Genomic DNA, 15,642 nt, shown 5'->3' with positions numbered 1-15,642 from the left:
AATACACAGCCTTCTCCTCAGCATGTGGATCATTCTCAAAGATAGACCATATGTTAAAACATAAAACAAATATTTAAAAATTCAAAAAAATGAAATTATATCAAGTATCTTCTCTGACCACAACACAGTAAAACTAGAAATCAATAACGAGAGGTATTTTGGAAACTATACAAACACATAGAAACTCAATGATATGCTCCTCAATTACCAATGAGTCAAGAAAGAAATTAAAAGGAAAGTTGAAAAATGTCTTGAAACAAATAAAAATGGAAGCACAACATACCAAGACTTATGGGACACAGTGAAAGCAGTACTAAGAGGAAAGTTTATTGTAATAAGTGCCCACATCAAAAAAAAACAGAAAAGCTTCAAATAAACAACCTAATGATGCATCTTAAGGAGCTAGAACAGCAAGAGCAAATCAAAACCAAAATTAGTAGAAGAAAATGAACAATAAAGAGCACAGTAGAAATAAGTGAAATTGAAATGAAGAAAATGAAAGATTGATGAAACAAAAAGTTATTTTAAAAGATCAAAAAAATTGACATTTAGTCAGACTAAGAAAAAAGGGGAGAAGACCCAAACAAATAAGATCAGAGATGAAAAAGGAGACATAACAACTGATACCACAGAAATTTAAAGGATCATTAGTGCCTACTACGAGCAACTTATGCCAATAAATTAGAAAACCTAAAAGAAATGGACAAATTTCCACACACGAACAACCTACCAAGATTGAATCATGAAGAAATACAAAATCTGAACAGACCAGTAACAAGTAATGAGATTGAAGCTGTAATAAAAAGTTTCCTAGCAAAGAAAAGCCCAGGAACTGTGGCTTCACTGCTGAATTTTACCAAACATTTAAAGAAGAACTAACACCAATCCAACTCAAACTACTCCAAAAAATAGAGGCAGAAGGAATACTTTTAAACTCATTCCATGAGGCCAGTATTACCCTGGTGCCAAAACCAGAAAAAGGCACATCAGAAAAAAGAAAGAAAGAAACTATAGGCCAATATATCTGATGAACATTGATGCAAAAATCCTCAACAAAATTCTAAAAAACCGAATTCAGCAGCACACTAAAAAGGTCATTCATCATGACAAAGTGAGATTTATCCCAGAAATGCAAGGATGGCCTACATATGCAAATCAATCAATGTGATACACCATATTAACCAAATGAAGGACAACACCCACACGATCATTTCAATTGATGCTAAAAAATATTTTTTATAAAATTCAACATCTGTTCATGGTAAAAACTCTTAAAAACTGGGGATAGAAAGAACATACTTCAACTCAATAAAAGCTGTATATGACAGACTCATAGCTAGTATCATGCTGAATGGGGAAAAACCGAAAGCCTTTCCTCTAAGATCTGGAACACAACAAGGATACCCACTTTCACCACTGTTATTCAACAGTACTGGAAGTCCTAGCCAGAGCAATTAGATAAGAGAAAGCAATAAAAAAAACTAAATTGGAAAGGAATAAATCAAATTATCCTTGTTTGCAGATGATATGATCTTATATTTGGAAAAAACTGAAGACTCCACAAGAAAAAAAAAAAAACGATCAGAACTGATAAATTCAGTAAAGTTGCAGGATACAAAATTAACATACATAAGTCAGTAGCATTTCTATATACCAACATGAAACAACTTGAAAAAGGAATTAAGGGCTGGGCATGGTGGCTCACACCTGTAAGCCCAGCACTTTGGGAGGCCGAGGTGGGTGGATCACTGGGGTCAGGAGATCGAGACCATCTTGGCTAACATGGTGAAACCCTGTTTCTACCAAAAACACAAAAAATTAGCTAGGCATGGTGGCACATGCCTGTAGTCCCAGCTACTCAGGAGACTGAGGCAGGAGAATTGCTTGAACCTGGGAGGCAGAAGTTGCAGTGAGCTGAGGTTGTGCCACTGCACTCCAGCCTGGGTGACAGAGTAAGACTCTGTCTCAAAAAAAAAAACAAAACAGAAAAGAATTAAGAAAGCAATCCTATTTACAAAAGCTACAAATAAATACAATGTAATACCTTAGAATTAGCTTAATCAAAAAAGTGAAAGATCTCTACAACGAAAACTCTGAAACCTGCATGCAACAAATTGAAGAGAACACAAAAAATGGAAAGAGATTCCATGTTCATAGATTGGAAAATCAATATTTCAAAACTGTCCACACTACTCAAAGCAATCTACAGATTCTATGCAATCTCTATCAAAACACCAATGGTATTCTTCACAGAAAAAGAAAAAATGATCCTAAAATTTATATGGAACTACAAAAGACCTAGAAGAGTCAAAGGTATCATGAGCAAAAAGAACAGAACTGGAGGAATCACATTACTTGACTTCCAATTACACAGAGCTGTACTAATGAAAACAACATGGCACTGGCATAAAAACAGAAACAAAACAGGCAGACATAAAAACAGGCAGAAATACAGATGTTCTTTGAAACCAATGAGAACAAAGACACAATGTACCCAAATCTTTGGGACACATTTAAAGCAGTGTTTAGGGGAAATTTATAGCACTAAATGCCCACAAAAGAAAGCAGGAAAGATCTAAGATTGACACTGTAACATCAAAATTAAAAGAACTAGAGAAGCAAGAGCAAACAAATTCAAAAGCTAGCAGAAGACAAGAAATAACTAAGATCAGAGCAGAACCAAAGGAGATAGACACGAAAAACCCTTTTAAAACTCAATGAATACAGGAGCTGGTTTTTTGAAAAGATAGATCACTAGCCAGACTAATAAAGAAGAAAAGAGGACAGGCGCAGTGGCTCACGCCTATAATCCCAACACTTTGGGAGACCAAGGCGGGTGGATCATGAGGTCAGGAGTTCGGGACTAGCCTGACCACCATGGTGAAACCCCATCTCTACTAAAACTACAAAAATTAGCCAGGCGTGACTGTGCATGCCTATAATCCCAGATACTTGGGAGGTTGAGGCAGGAGAATATCTTGAACCCAGGAGGCAGAGGTTGCAGTGAGCTGTGGTTGCACAATTGTACTCCAGCCTGGATGACAGACCGAGACTCTGTCTAAAAAAAAAAAAAAAGAAGAAGAAGAAGAAAAGAGAGAAGAATCAAACAGACATGGTAAAAAATGGTAAAGGGGATATCATCACTGATCCCACAAGAAATGACATAAGTTCCATCAGAGTACACTATACACACCTCCCAAGTCTAAACCAGGAAGAAATCAAATCCCTGAATAGACCAATAACAAGTTCTGAAACTGAGGCATTAATTAATAGCCTACCAATCAAAAAAAAGTAAAAGTCCAGGACCAGACGGATTCACAGCCGAATTCTATCAGAGGTACAAAGAGGAGCTGGTACCATTCCTTCTAAAACTATTTCAAACGATTGAAAGAGAGAGAATTCTCCCTAACTCATTTTAGGAGGCCAACATCATCCTGATACTAAAAACTAGCAGAGACACAACAAAAAAAGAAAATTTCAGGCCAATACCCCTGAGGAACATCGATGTGAAAATCCTCAATAAAATACTGGCAAACAGAATCCAGCAGCACATCAAAAAGCTTATCCACCATGATCAGGTCAGCTTCATCCCTGGTATGCAAGGCTGGTTCAACATGTGCAAATCAATAAATGTAATCCATCACATAAACAGAACCAATGACAAAAACCACATGTTTATCTCAATAGATGCAGAAAAGACCTTCGACAAAATTCAACACCCCATCATGCTAAAAACTCTCAATAAACTAGGTATTGATGAAACACATCTCAAAATAATAAGAGCTATTTATGACAAACCCACAGCCAATATCATACTGAATGGGCAAAAACTGGAAGCATTCCCTTTGAAAATGGGCACAAGACAGGGATGCCCTCTCTCACCACTCCTATTCAACATAGTTTTGGAAGTTCTGACCAGGGCAATCAGGCAAGAGAAAGAAATAAAGGCTATTCAAATAGGAAAAGAGGAAGTCAAATTGTCTCTGTTTGCAGATGATATGATTGTATATTTAGAAAACCCCATCATCTCAGCCCAAAAATCTCCTTAATCTGATAAGCAACTTCAGCAATGTCTCAGGATACAAAATCACTGTGTAAAAATAACAAGCATTCCTATACACCAAGAACAGATAAAGAGAGAGCCAAATCATGAGTGAACTCCCATTCACAATTGCTACAAAGAGAATAAAATATATAGGAATACAACTTACAAGGTATGTGAAATACGTGACAAATGCACAAGCTTCAGTAACCGACTTGATCAACTGGAAGAAAGAGTATCAGCAATTGAGGATCAAATGAATGAAATGAAGCGAGAAGAGAAGTCTAAAGAAAAAAGAGGAAAAAGAAATGAACAAAGCCTTCAAGAAGTATGGGATTCTGTGAAAAGACCAAATCTACGTCTGATTGGGGTGCCTGAAAGTGAGGGGGAAAATGGAACCAAGTTGGAAAACACTCTGCAGGATATCATCCAGGAGAACTTCCCCAACCTAGTAAGGCAGGCCAACATTCAAATTCAGGAAATACAGAGAACACCACAAAGATACTCCTCGAGAAGAGCAACTCCAAGACACATAACTGTCAGATTCACCAAAGTTGAAATGAAGGAAAAACTGTTAAGGGCAGCCAGAGAGAAAGGTCAGGTTACCCACAAAGGGAAGCCCATCAGACTCACAGCAGATCTCTCGGCAGAAACTCTACAAGCCAGAAGAGAGTGGGGGCCAATATTCAACATTCTTAAAGAAAAGAATTTTCAACCCAGAATTTCATATCCAGCCAAACTAAGTTTCATAAGTGAAGGAGAAATAAAATCCTTTACAGATAAGCAAATGCTTAGAGATTTTGTCACCACCAGGCCTGCCTTACAAGAGACCCTGAAGGAAGCACTCAACATGGAAAGGAACAACCGGTACCAGCCATTGCAAAAACATGCCAAAATGTAAAGACCATCGAGCCTAGGAAGAAACTGCATCAACTAATGAGCAAAATAACCAGTTAATATCATAATGACAGGATGAAGTTCACACATAACAATATTAACCTTAAATGTAAATGGACTAAATGGTCCAATTAAAAGACACAGACTGGCAAACTGGATAAAAAGTCAAGACTCATCAATTTGCTGTATTCAGGAGACCCATCTCACATGCAGAGACACACATAGGCTCAAAATAAAGGGATGGAGGAAGAGCTATCAAGCAAATGGAGAACAAAAAAAAGCAGGCGTTGCAATCCTAGTCTCTGATAAAACAGACTTTAAATCATCAAAGATCAAAAGAGACAAAGAAGGCCATTACATAATGGTAAAGGGATCAATTCAACAAGAAGAGCTAACTATCCTAAATATATATGCACCCAATACAGGAGCACCCAGATTCATAAAGCAAGTCCTTAGAGACTTACAAAGAGACTTAGACTCCCATACAATAATAATGGGAGACTTCAACACTCCACTGTCAACATTAGATAGATCAATGAGACAGAAAGTTAACAAGGATATCCAGGAATTGAACTCATCTCTGCACCAAGCAGACCTAATAGACATCTACAGAACTCTCCACCCCAAATCAACAGAATATACATTCTTCTCAGCACCACATCGCACTTATTCCAAAATTGACCACATAAGTGGAAGTAAAGCACTCCTCAGCAACTGTACAAGAACAGAAATTATAACAAACTGTCTCTCAGACCACAGTGCCACCAAACTAGAATTCAGGACTAAGAAACTCAATCAAAACCGCTCAACTACATGGAAACTGAACAACCTGCTCCTGAATGACTACTGGGTACATAACGAAATGAAGGCAGAAATAAAGATGTTCTTTGAAACCAATGAGAACAAAGATACAACATACCAGAATCTCTGGGACACATTTAAAGCAGTGTGTAGAGGGAAATTTATAGCACTAAATGCCCACAAGAGAAAGCAGGAAAGATCTAAAATTGACACTCTAACACTACAATTAAAAGAACTAGAGAAGCAAGAGCAAACACATTCAAAAGCTAGCAGAAGGCAAGAAATAACTAAGATCAGAGCAGAACTGAAGGAGATAGAGACAAAAAACCCTCCAAAAAATCAATGAATCCACGAGTTGGATTTTTGAAAAGATCAACAAAATTGATAGACCGCTAGCAAGACTAATAAAGAAGAAAAGAGAGAAGAATCAAACAGATGCAATAAAAAATGATAAAGGGGATATCACCACCAACCCCACAGAAATACAAACTACCATCAGAGAATACTATAAACACCTCCACGCAAATAAACTAGAAAATCTAGAAGAAATGGATAATTTCCTGGATACATACACCCTCCCAAGTCTAAACCAGGAAGAAATCAAATCCCTGAATAGACCAATAACAAGTTCTGAAACTGAGGCATTAATTAATAGCCTACCAATCAAAAAAAAGTAAAAGTCCAGGACCAGAGGGATTCACAGCTGAATTCTATCAGAGGTACAAAGAGGAGCTGGTACCATTCCTTCTGAAACTATTTCAAACAATTGAAAGAGAGAGAATTCTCCCTAACTCATTTTAGGAGGCCAACATCTTCCTGATACTAAAACGTAGCAGAGACAAAACAAAAAAAGAGAATTTTAGACCAATATCGCTGATGAACATCAATGCAAAAATCCTCAATAAAATACTGGCAAACCGAATCCAGCAGTGCATCTAAAAGCTTATCCACCATGATCAAGTGGGCTTCATCCCTGGGATGTAAGGCTGGTTCAACATATGCAAATCAATAAACGTAATCCAGTTATAAACAGAACCAATGACAAAAACCACATGATTATCTCAATAGATGCAGAAAAGGCCTTTGACAAAATTCAACAGGCCTTCATGCTAAAAACTCTCGATAAATTCGGTATTGATGGAATGTACCTCAAAATAATAAGAGCTATTTATGACAAACCCACAGCCAATATCATACTGAATGGGCAAAAACTGGAAGCATTCCCTTTGAAAATGGGCACAAGACAGGGATGCTCTCTCTCACCACTCCTATTCAACATAGTGTTGGAAGTTCTGGCTAGGGCAATCAGGCAAGAGAAAGAAATCAAGGGTATTCAGTTAGGAAAAGAAGAAGTCAAATTGTCCTTGTTTGCAGATGACACGATTGTATATTTAGAAAACTCCATCATCTCAGCCCAAAATCTCCTTAAGCTGATAAGCAACTTCAGCAAAGTCTCAGGACACAAAATTAATGTGCAAAAATCACAAGCATTCTTATACACCAGTAACAGACAAACAGAGAGCGAGATCATGAATGAAATTCCATTCACAATTACTTCAAAGAGAATAAAATAACTAGGAATCCAACTTACAAGGGATGTAAAGGACCTCTTCAAGGAGAACTACAAACCACTGCTCAGTGAAATAAAAGAGGACACAAACAAATGGAAGAACATACCATGCTCATGGATAGGAAGAATCAATATCATGAAAATGGCCACACTGCCCAAGGTAATTTATAGATTCAATGCCATCCCCATCAAGCTACCAATGAGTTTCTTCACAGAATTGGAAAAAAACTGCTTTAAAGTTCATATGGAACCAAAAAAGAGCCCGCATTGCCAAGACAATCCTAAGTCAAAAGAACAAAGCTGGAGGCATCATACTACCTGACTTCAAACTATACTACAAGGCTACAGTAACCAAAACAGCATGGTACTGGTACCAAAGCAGAGATATAGACCAATGGAACAGAAGAGAGCCCTCAGAAATAACACCACACATCTACAGCTATCTGATCTTTGACAAACCTGAGAAAAACAAGAAACGGGGAAAGGATTCTCTATTTAATAAAAGGTGCTGGGAAAATTGGCTAGCCATAAGTAGAAAGCTGAAACTGGATCCTTTCCTTTACTCCTTATACGAAAATTAATTCAAGATGGATTAGAGACTTAAATGTTAGACCTAACACCATAAAAACCCTAAAAGAAAACATAGGTAATACCATTCAGGACATAGGCATGGGCAAGGACTTCATGTCTAAAACACCAAAAGCAACGGCAACAAAAGCCAAAATTGACAAATAGGATATAATTAAACTAAAGAGCTTCTGCACAGCAAAAGAAACTACCATCAGAGTGAACAGGCAACCTACAGAATGGGAGAAGATTTTTGCAATCTACTCATCTGACAAAGGGCTAATATGCAGAACCTACAAAGAACTCAAACAAATTTACAAGAAAAAAACAAACAACCCCATCGAAAAGTGGGCAAAGGATATGAACAGACATTTCTCAAAAGAAGATATGCATACAGCCTACAGACACATGAAAAAATGCTCCTCGTCACTGGCCATCAGAGAAATGCAAATCAAAACCACAATGAGATACCATCTCACACCAGTTAGAATGGCAATCATTAAAAAGTCAGGAAACAACAGGTGCTGGAGAGGATGTGGAGAAATAGGAACACTTTTACACTGTTGGTGGGATTGTAAACTAGTTCAACCATTATGGAAAACAGTATGGCGATTCCTCAAGGATCTAGAACCAGAAGTACCATATGACCCAGCCATCCCATTACTGGGGATATACCCAAAGCATTATAAATCATGCTGCTATAAAGACACATGCACACGTATGTTCACTGCGGCACTATTCACAATAGCAAAGAGTTGGAATCAACCCAAATGTCCATCAGTGACAGACTGGATTAAGAAAATGTGGCACATATACACCATGGAATACTATGCAGCCATAAAAAAGGATGAGTTCGTGTCCTTTGTAGGGACATGGATGCAGCTGGAAACCACCATTCTCAGCAAATTATCGCAAGAACAGAAAACCAAACACCACATGTTCTCATTCATAGGTGGGAACTGAACAATGAGATCACTTGGACTCGGGAAGGGGGACATCACACACCAGGGCCTATTATGGGGAGGGGGGAGGAGGGAGGGATTGCATTGGGAGTTATACCTGATGTAAATGATGAGTTGATGGGTGCTGACAAGTTGATGGGTGCAGCACACCAACATGGCACAAGTATACATATGTAACAAACCTGCACGTTATGCACATGTACCCTAGAACTTAAAGTATAATAATAATAAAAAAAACCAAAAATAAATAAATAAATAAAAATAAAATAAAACAAAAAATGGTGTTGGGAAAACTGGCTAGCCATATGCAGAAAACTGAAACTGGACCTCTTCTTTATACCTTATACAAAATATTAACTCAAGATGATTAAAGACTTAAATGTAAGACCTAAAACCATAAAAATCCTAGAAGAAAACCTAGGCAATACCATTCAGGACATAGGCATGGGCAAAGACTTCATGACTAAAACACCAAAAGCAATGGCAACAAAAGCCAAAATAGACAAATGGGATCTAATTAAACTAAAGAGCTTCTGCACAGCAAAAGAAACTATCATCAGAGTGAACAGGCAGCAACCTACAGAATGGGAGAAAATTTTTATAATCTATCCATCTGACAAATGACTAATACCCAGAATCTACAAAGAACTTAAACAAATTTACAAGAATAAAACAAACAGCCCCATCAAAAAGTGGGCAAAGGATATGAACAGACACTTCTCAAAGAAAGACATTTATGAAGGCAACAAATATATGAAAAAAAAAGGTTCATCAGCACTGGTCATTAGAGAAATGCAAATCAAAACCACAATGAGATACCATCTCACACCAGTTAGAATGGCAATCATCAGAAAGTCAGGAAACAACAGATGCTGGAGAAGATGTGAAGAAATAGGAACACTTCTACACTGTTGGTGGGAGTGTAAATTAGTTCAACCATTGTTGAAGACAGTGTGGCGATTCCTCAGGATCTAGAATCAGAAATACCATTTGACCCAACAATCCCATTACTGGGTATATACCCAAAGAATTATAAATTATTCTACTATAAAGACACATGCACATGTATGTTTATTGCGGCACTATTCACAGTAGCAAAGTCTTGGAACCAACCCAAATGCCCATCAATGACAGACTGGATAAAGAAAATGTGGCACATATACACCATGGAATACTATGCAGCCATGAAAAGGGATGAGTTCATGTCTTTGCATGGACATGGATTAAACTGGAAACCATCATTCCCAGCAAACTAACACAAGAACAGAAAACCAAACACTGCATGTTCTCACTCATAAGTGGTAGCTGAACAATGAGAACATGTGGACACAGGGAGGGGAACATCACATACTGGGGCCTATTGGGGAGCTGGGGGCTAGGGGAGGGATAGCATTAGGAGAAATACCTAATGTAGATGATGGGTTGATGGGTGCAACAAACCACCATGGCACATGTATATCTATGTAACAAACTGGCACGTTCTGCACATGTACCCCAGAACTTAAAGTATAATAATAAAAAAAAACTAAAAATAGAAATACCACATGATCCAGCAATCCCACTGCTAGATATATATTCAAAAGAAAAGAAATCTGCACTCCCATGTTTTTCACAGCACTATTCATAATAGCCAAGACTTGGAAGCAAACTGAGTATCCATCAACAGACAAATGGATAAAGATAATGCAGTACATATACACAATGGAGTACTATTCAGCCATTAAAAAGAATGAGATCCTGTCATTTGTAACAACATGGATGAAACTGGAGGTCATTATGTTAAGTGAAATAAACCAGGCACAGAAAGTCAAACTTTGCACATTCTCACTTATTTGGGACCTAAAGAGTTTAAAAAATTGAAATCCTGGAGATAGAGAGTAGAATGAGTGTTACCAGAGGCTGGGAATTACAGTGAGGGGAAGGGAAAGTGGGAATGGTTAATGGGTATGGGTACAAAAATATAGTTAGAATGAATAAGATCTAGTATTTGACAGCACAACAGGGTGATTATAGTCAATAATAATTTTTTTTTGAGATGGAATCTCCCTCTGTCACCCAGGCTGAAGTGCAGTGGGTGATCTTAGCTCACTGCAACCTACACCTCCCTGGTTCAAGCAATTCCCCTGCCTCAGCCTCCCAAGTAGCTGGGATTACAGGCGCATGCCACCATACCCAGCTAATTTTTTTGTATTTTTAGTAGAGATGGGGTTTCACCATGTTGGCTAGACTGGTCTTGAACTCCTGACCTCAGGCAATCCACCCATCTTGCCCTCTCAAAGTGCTGGGATTATAGGCCATAAGCCACCACACCCAGCCAGTCAATAATAATTTAATTGTATATTTTTAAATAACTAAGAGTGTAATTTGATTGTTTGTAACACAAAGAAAGAGTAAATGCTTGAGGATATGGGTACCCCTTTTTATCCTGAAGTAATTATTATACATTTTATGCCAGTATCAAAATATCTCTTATACTCCATAAATATATACACCTACTATGTACCCACTAGTTTTTTAAAAATAGTCTCTTAAAGGTAACTAAGGAATGGGTCAAGGTGATATCTCCACCACCTCATGTTCTGCTACTTTCACTCTAATCCACACCATACCTGTGTAGTGTTGAAAAGGCAGAAAATGTAGCTGAAGATGATCCTGATGCTATCATCATTAACTAGCATCAGGTATGCCAGAATCCAGGTAATTCCAAAAACAACTGCAACAGATAATGTGCTAACAATCTTCCTCATGGATGAAACTTTTTTTGTGCTAGGTGAAAGAAAACAAGAAAAATAATGTAGTTCATTAGGGTTTTACTCATCAACATCATTATTACTCTCCTATTTAGAATGCATATTCAGCTGCCCATACACATTGTTCACTTAACAATATTAAGCCCCAGGTGGAAAAATGATGCTAAGTCTTACATCACTCTGGAGAAAATCTGATTTAGCAACCTTTATTTTGACTACATTGATACTTGTTTAAAACTTCAGGCAAACACAGCTCCTTAATACCACAGCAGGCAAATTTCAAGAACCAACTTCTTCATTGAAATGGAATTTCAATGTTGTGAGTATTACTACAGATCAGCCAATGGAGGAATCCCCTTTTTTGGCACCTTGGACCTTCCTGAGCCTTAGGTTGATGTGGGAGAGAAAGGTTAGTTAGATGCAGAGTGATCTTCTTCCTCTTATGGAAAGTCTATGCCCCTGGATCGTGGGCTTGGCCATGTGACTTACTTTGACCAGTGGAACATTAGCAAATTCATCAAGTAGAGACTTGAAAGCATCTGTTTATTAATTTGCCTTCCCTCACACCTCTTTAGAACCCTGAGACCACTATGTTAAGAAGCCTGGACTGGTTTAATGGCAGATGAGAGACTATATGGAGCAGAGATGAGCTTTCCCAACTGAGCAGTTGCTACTCAAACCAACCAAACACCAACCACCAGACGTAAAAGTGAGTCATGAAGGATTCAAGACGGCCGAATAGGAACAGCACCGTTCTGCGGCTCCCAGCGAGACTGACGCAGAAGGTGGCTGATTTCTGCATTTTCAACGAAGGTACCCGGTTCATCTCACTGGGACTGATTGGACAATGGATGCAGCCCACAGAGGGCCAGCTGGAGCAAGGTGGGGTGTTGCCTCTCCTGGGAAGCGCAAGGGGTTGGGGAATTTTCTCCCCTACCCAAGGGAAGCCTTGAGGGTCTGAGCCTGAGGAACTCCCGCACTGATACTGCGCTTGTCCCACAGGCTTCCAAACCCGCAAACCAGGAGATTCCCTCCAGTTCCTGCCCAACCAAGGCCCTGGGTGTTAAGCACAAAACTGGGCGGCCAATTGGGCAGACACCGAACTAGCTACAGAGCTCTTTTTTTTTCCCCCATACTACAGTGGCGCCTGAAACACTTTTACACTGTTGGTGGGAGTGTAAATTAATTCAACCATTGTGGAAGATAGTGTGGTGCTTCCTCAAGGATCTAGAACTAGAAATACCATTTGACCCAGCCATCCCATTACTGGGCATATGCCCAAAGGATTATAAATCATTCTACAATAAAGACACATGAAGACACATGCACACGTATGTTTATTGCGGCACTATTCACAACAGCAAAGACTTGGAACCAACCCAAATGTCCATCAATGGTAGACTGGATAAAGAAAATGTGGCATGTATACACCATGGAATACTATGCAGCCATAAAAAATGATGAGTTCATGTCCTTTGCGTGGACAGGGATGAAGCTGGAAACCATCATTCTCAGCAAACTGTCACAAGAACAGAAAACCAAACACTGCATGTTCTCACTCATAAGTGGGAGGTGAACAGTGAGAACACATGGACAGAGGGAGGGGAACATCACACACTGGAGCCTGTCAGGTGGTGAGGGGGTAGGGGAGGGATAACATTAGGAGAAATACCTACTGTAGGTGATGGGTTAACGGATGCAGCAAACCACCAGGGCACGTGTCTACCTATGTAACAAAACCGCACATTCTGTACATGTAACCCAGAACTTAAAATATAATAATAAAAAAAAATTAGCCAGGTGTGGTGGTAGACACCTGTAATCCTAGCTACTCTGGGGGCTGTGGCAGAGAATTGCTTGAACCCAGGAGGCGGAGGTTACAGTAGCCAAGATCGCACCACTGTACTCCAGCCTGGGTGACAGAGTGAGACTCCATCTCAAAAAAAAAAAAAAAAGTGAGTCATCCTAGATCATTAATAAGCATCCAAGCCAGTCAAGACAGAACTACCCAGCCAACACTCAACTCACAGCAAATAATAAACATTTGTCATTCTTCACCATTAAGTTTTGGGGCAATTTGTTATGTAGCTACTGAACACATGAAAGTTATTTGTTAAATAATTAAATCACAGTCTGCTTGTCATTATAACTAGGTCAATTTATGAACCACAGTCTATCAGTCAAAATTTAGCAATGCAAATTTAATTGGTATCTGGCCAAACATGATAATTTTTGTATGAAGGAAATATATCCTAATGCGCAATTAGGTAAAGAAGCCTTTACCAAGGTTTTTCTGCATTGCTATTAAACATACTATTTTTTCTTTCCACTCTCACCACTTATGTTCAGTAAACATACTTTTAATGTTTATCAGTGATAATATTTTTTACCATATTTCTCCTGAATATGAACTACCATTCACACAGGAAGAATGATACTTACCCTTGATCTGTAAAGTACATATTTCAGATATAGTCCCACTAGAAAAAGGTGCCCAAGTGAAGGCAACAGGCCGCTGACAGCCTGAAAGGAAATGAGTGAGTCTTTGGTGGTTTGTAATGTTGCTGAAGATTTAGTGGAAAAGCTGAGAAAGTTTCATTTTCACAAAGAAATGAACAATGCTGCTATTATAATGAAAACTGACAAGGATAAATGCCGGGTAGTACTGGATGAGGAGCTGGAGGGTATTTCACCAGATGAATTTAAAGATGAACTGCCTGAACGACAACCTCACTTCATTGTGTATAGTTATAAATATCAACATAATGGATGGGAGAGTTCCATATCCTTTGTGCTTTATTTTCTCCAGTTCTGCTGGACGTAAGCCTGAACAACAGATGATGTATGCTGGGAGTAAGAATAAGCTAGTCCAGAGAGCTGAACTAACCAAGGTATTTGAAATAAGAAATATGGAAGACCTAACTGAAGAATGGTTAAGTGATAAACTTGGATTTTTCCACTAATGTGAACTTCTGTGTTTCCAAAGTATTTATGTATTAACCTGACCATACTGGAACCAGACATCAATACTTATTTGTGTCTAAAAATGCATTACTTACAGTCTGTTTTCTGCAGTAAAGAAAAATTCTTCATTTGTGCAAAGTTTGAACCAAGAGGAAATCATCTTCATAGTAATGAACCTTTGTATGGTGTTTCCTTGTATTGGTAATTGTTAGGTGGATTACTTTTCTCCAGGGACTTTTTGCACTCTTATGACTAATTTCTATAACTTATGATTCAGAATTTGTTATTATTTACAGACACTATTGGAATGTGGATATATTAGATTGTAAGAGACAACGGTTGCCTCCTTTTGACAAATACTGGATATTAGCAGTTTATTTATGAAAATCGCGTATTATCACTTGTCAAATCATTGAAATTAATTTGGGGTCAAAGACTTGAGTGGCCCAGTATTGAGTCATGAATAATTGACTGTAGTGTAACCTGCATCACAAGTACACTGATCAGTTCTGTATCTTGTTTGGTTTCCTGTATCTTTTTAATCAAATCTAGAAACTATGTTCATCAATCACTAATTTTTAAGGTTGGGGAGTTAGATTTTATGATAGAATTATGACTGTTAGCTTTTCTCCTTATGGAAAATAGCATCTTAGTCTTAGAAATTGGTGGGTTGTAATAATCAAGGGCTTCATTCCTTTTATGTCATTTCTAAACAGTTTTGCATCTAGGTTAATAACACTTCATTTATAAAGCACCACTTAATGTCACTAATGAACACTAATTATTTTAAATGTGTTAATAATGTGCCTTTGATTTGTTAGCTTTAAAGTTAGTTTAAGACTTTTACACTGCCAGTATTCCAGATTTGGTGAAATTAATACTTTTTTAACGATTCCAAATAAAATAATTTTCTAATGTGTATATCTGAAATTTATAATAAAATCAACTTCATATTTTAAAAATTCCAACTATCTGCTTGCATTGGTGAGTATATGGCAGTCGAGAGTTATAATTTTAGGTATATTGTGATTAGTTTTGTGCCATAGGAAAAAATTATCTTTAAACTTAGTCCATAGTTAATAACGTTAA

The 15,642-nt window shown here is 38.0% G+C and overlaps 1 protein-coding gene and 1 pseudogene across 1 annotated transcript in view; one reads left to right on the top strand and one right to left on the bottom strand.

Annotated features, from left to right (window-relative positions):
- Window positions 1-15,642, bottom strand: part of ADGRG7 (adhesion G protein-coupled receptor G7) — a 76,733-nt gene that overhangs the window by 12,390 nt on the left and 48,701 nt on the right. The window contains exon 15 of the mRNA XM_009199199.4: window positions 11,449-11,605. Coding sequence (XP_009197463.2) covers window positions 11,449-11,605 — 157 coding nt within the window. The remainder of the gene's footprint in view (window positions 1-11,448; window positions 11,606-15,642) is intronic.
- LOC116273705 lies at window positions 14,123-14,561 on the top strand (annotated as a pseudogene).

The sequence above is a fragment of the Papio anubis genome, chromosome 2 (assembly GCF_008728515.1).
Source record: "Papio anubis isolate 15944 chromosome 2, Panubis1.0, whole genome shotgun sequence".
In the NCBI taxonomy this organism is placed as follows: Eukaryota; Metazoa; Chordata; class Mammalia; order Primates; family Cercopithecidae; genus Papio; species Papio anubis.
Note: the sequence above shows the minus strand (reverse complement) of the source record. Positions and strands in the feature narration are given on the sequence as shown.